The 2,597-nt window shown below is 37.9% G+C and overlaps 1 protein-coding gene across 1 annotated transcript; it reads left to right on the top strand.

Moving 5' to 3' along the window:
- The first annotated feature begins 341 nt into the window (after window positions 1-341).
- LOC116200422 lies at window positions 342-1,886 on the top strand. The gene is made up of 2 exons (XM_031531268.1): window positions 342-965; window positions 1,089-1,886. Exons 1-2 carry the CDS (start codon window positions 342-344, stop codon window positions 1,884-1,886), a joined length of 1,422 nt encoding a protein of 473 aa, XP_031387128.1.
- Window positions 1,887-2,597: the final 711 nt, after the last annotated feature.

Below are 2,597 nucleotides of genomic sequence, written 5' to 3'. Positions count from 1 at the left end.
ATTTATTGATTATTGTATTATGCCTTATCAGCTAATGCATCTGAATTCTGATCTTTACTCTTGTGAGTTACAATTGAACAGAAATGATTCATGGGTCACTTTTAGTTTTATTATGACCAGTATACCAGAGGCCCCCGTTTTTCTTAATGTGGAGCTTGAAAAAAAAAATGTCATCGTTATAGGCTACTAGACAATGAGTTCTGCTAGTGCCGGCAACAGCAACACACCCACTCCTACGCCGTCTACTAGAGAATCCACCCCGATTTCTTCTACTCCAAAAGCCATAACTATAGGAAAATCTGACCCGGCATGGGCACATTGCAAGGAAGTACCATCAGCAAATGGAAGAAAAGGGCATGTTATGCTTGTACTGCTCAAAAGTTCTCTCCGGTGGCGGTATAAATCGGTTTAAACAATATTTGGCGGGATTAAAAGGGAATGCAAAGGCATGTCGGAAGGTACCAGATACTATTCGATATGCAAAGCAGGAACATCAAGTTGCAGGCATAATGGAAAAGAAAAAGAAGCGTGATATGTTAGATGAGCAAAATCCATACTCTCCACATTATAGAGCTCATGAGGAGGATATGTTTGCACCCTCCGAGCATGATGATGAGATAGAAGAAATTGCACCTCTTCATTCAAAAGTAAAAGGGAAGGCAACTCAAACTACTCAATTAAAAGCAGCGCTGCCAAACAAGATGAAAATTAATTCGTACTTCCAACCGAGAACAATACCGGGAGCTCAAAGGACACTCAAGAGTGTTTTGCAAAGCAAAGAAGTCACCGAGAAGTGTGATCTTGCCATTTCTAAGTGGATGCTTGCCACAAGTATACCGTTTAATACGGTTAATTCTCCTTATTACCAGCAAGCAATCGATGCCATTGCTAGCATGGGGGCAAGTTATAAAGGTCCGAGCTTTCATGATCTTCGAGGATACTTATTGACAAAAAATGTTGAGGAGGTGAGAAAGTATGTCAATAGCTAACCGATCTATTTGGAAAGAGACGGGCTGCACGAAAATGGCAGATGGATGGACAAACCAATGCATGAGAACTCTGATTAATTTTTAGTTTATTGTCCTAAGGGGACTGTTTTCTTGAAGTCTGTCGATGCTTCAGATGCTTCGAAGACGGAGGAAATGCTTTACAAATTATTTAGAGAGGTGGTCTTATTTGTCGATCAAGAGAATATTGTTCACTTTGTGACAGACAATGCCGCTAACTACATGGCTGCTAGTCACTTGTTGGAGCAGGAGTTCAAGACGATATTTTGGTCTCCTTGTGCGGCTCACTGCATTAATTTAATTCTCAGTGATATTGGTAAGTTGGATGAGGTGAATGATATTATGACTCATGCTGTGAAGATTACTAAGTATATCTATAATCATTGCTTTGCATTGAATATGATGAGAAAATTTACTGGTGGACAAGAAATTCTTTGCCCTGCTCCAACTCTTTTTGCCACTAATTTCGTTGCATTGCAAGGTATTTTGGCACAACAAAATGCACTGAGGGCTATGGTAACATCTAGTGAGTGGACTAGTTCAATCCATGCAAAGGAAAATAAAGCAAAAGAATTTGTGAAATTGTTATTTGTGGAGACATTTTGGTCTGAATGTGCGACCATAGTGCATATTAGTGAACCTCTTGTTCGTGTGTTATGTATTATTGATAGTGATGAAAGGCCTGCTATGGGATATCTGCTTGAAGCAATGTACAAAGTTAAGGAAGAGATGTTGAAAAGATTCAATAGAAGAAAGAAGAAGATTGAGCCATATATTAACATTCTTGATGCTCGATGGGATAGGCAACTGCACAAGAACTTGTATGCTGCTGGGTATTGGTTGAAGCCTAAATATCAATATGACTTGACCGAGATATAGAAGAATAGAAGAACGGTTCCTAGTTTATTGGATGTTATAGAGAGATATTCATATGGGAAGCCCTCATTACAAACAAAATTGACAAGTGAAATGAAGATTTTTAAAAATGCTAAAGGTGATTTTAGACAAGTATCTGCAGTATCTGATTGTACCGTGATGGCTCCGGGTATGTTGTAAAAACTATTTTCAATCATTATTTCCTACTTTATTTGAATTTGTTCATTTTCTTATTGTTATTTTGTTTATTTATGTCTAGATGAGTGGTGGATGTGGTATGGCTTGAGTGCACCAAATTTACAAAAGTTGGTTATTCGTGTTTTAAGCCAAACTTGTAGTGCCTCGGGTTCTGAGCGGAATTGGAGTTTGTTCGAGCATGTTCATTCTAAGAAAATGAACCGACTTGAGCATCAACGGTTGAATGACCTTGTTTATGTCCATTATAATTTGAAGTTGCAACAAAGGTACATACATATTGCTTTTCTCCATTTTTTCTTTATTACTTTACTAGATATTGTTCTCATATTTAGAGATTTGCTTTTCTTTGAAACTTTGATGATCTGCTGCAATTTGCAACATGTAAGTATACATGAGATGCTTGTTTTGCAAGAACTACTTCAATGGTAGAAATTATGACCCAATTGACTTCGAAAAGTTCGCTTCTTATTCTACTTGGGTACTAGAGAATGAGCCAACGGCCCTATCAAATGAAGA

This window comes from Punica granatum, chromosome 3, assembly GCF_007655135.1.
Source record: "Punica granatum isolate Tunisia-2019 chromosome 3, ASM765513v2, whole genome shotgun sequence".
Lineage (NCBI taxonomy): Eukaryota > Viridiplantae > Streptophyta > Magnoliopsida > Myrtales > Lythraceae > Punica > Punica granatum.
The sequence above is the reverse complement of the archived record's forward strand: the minus strand, read 5'-3'. Positions and strand labels throughout refer to the sequence as shown.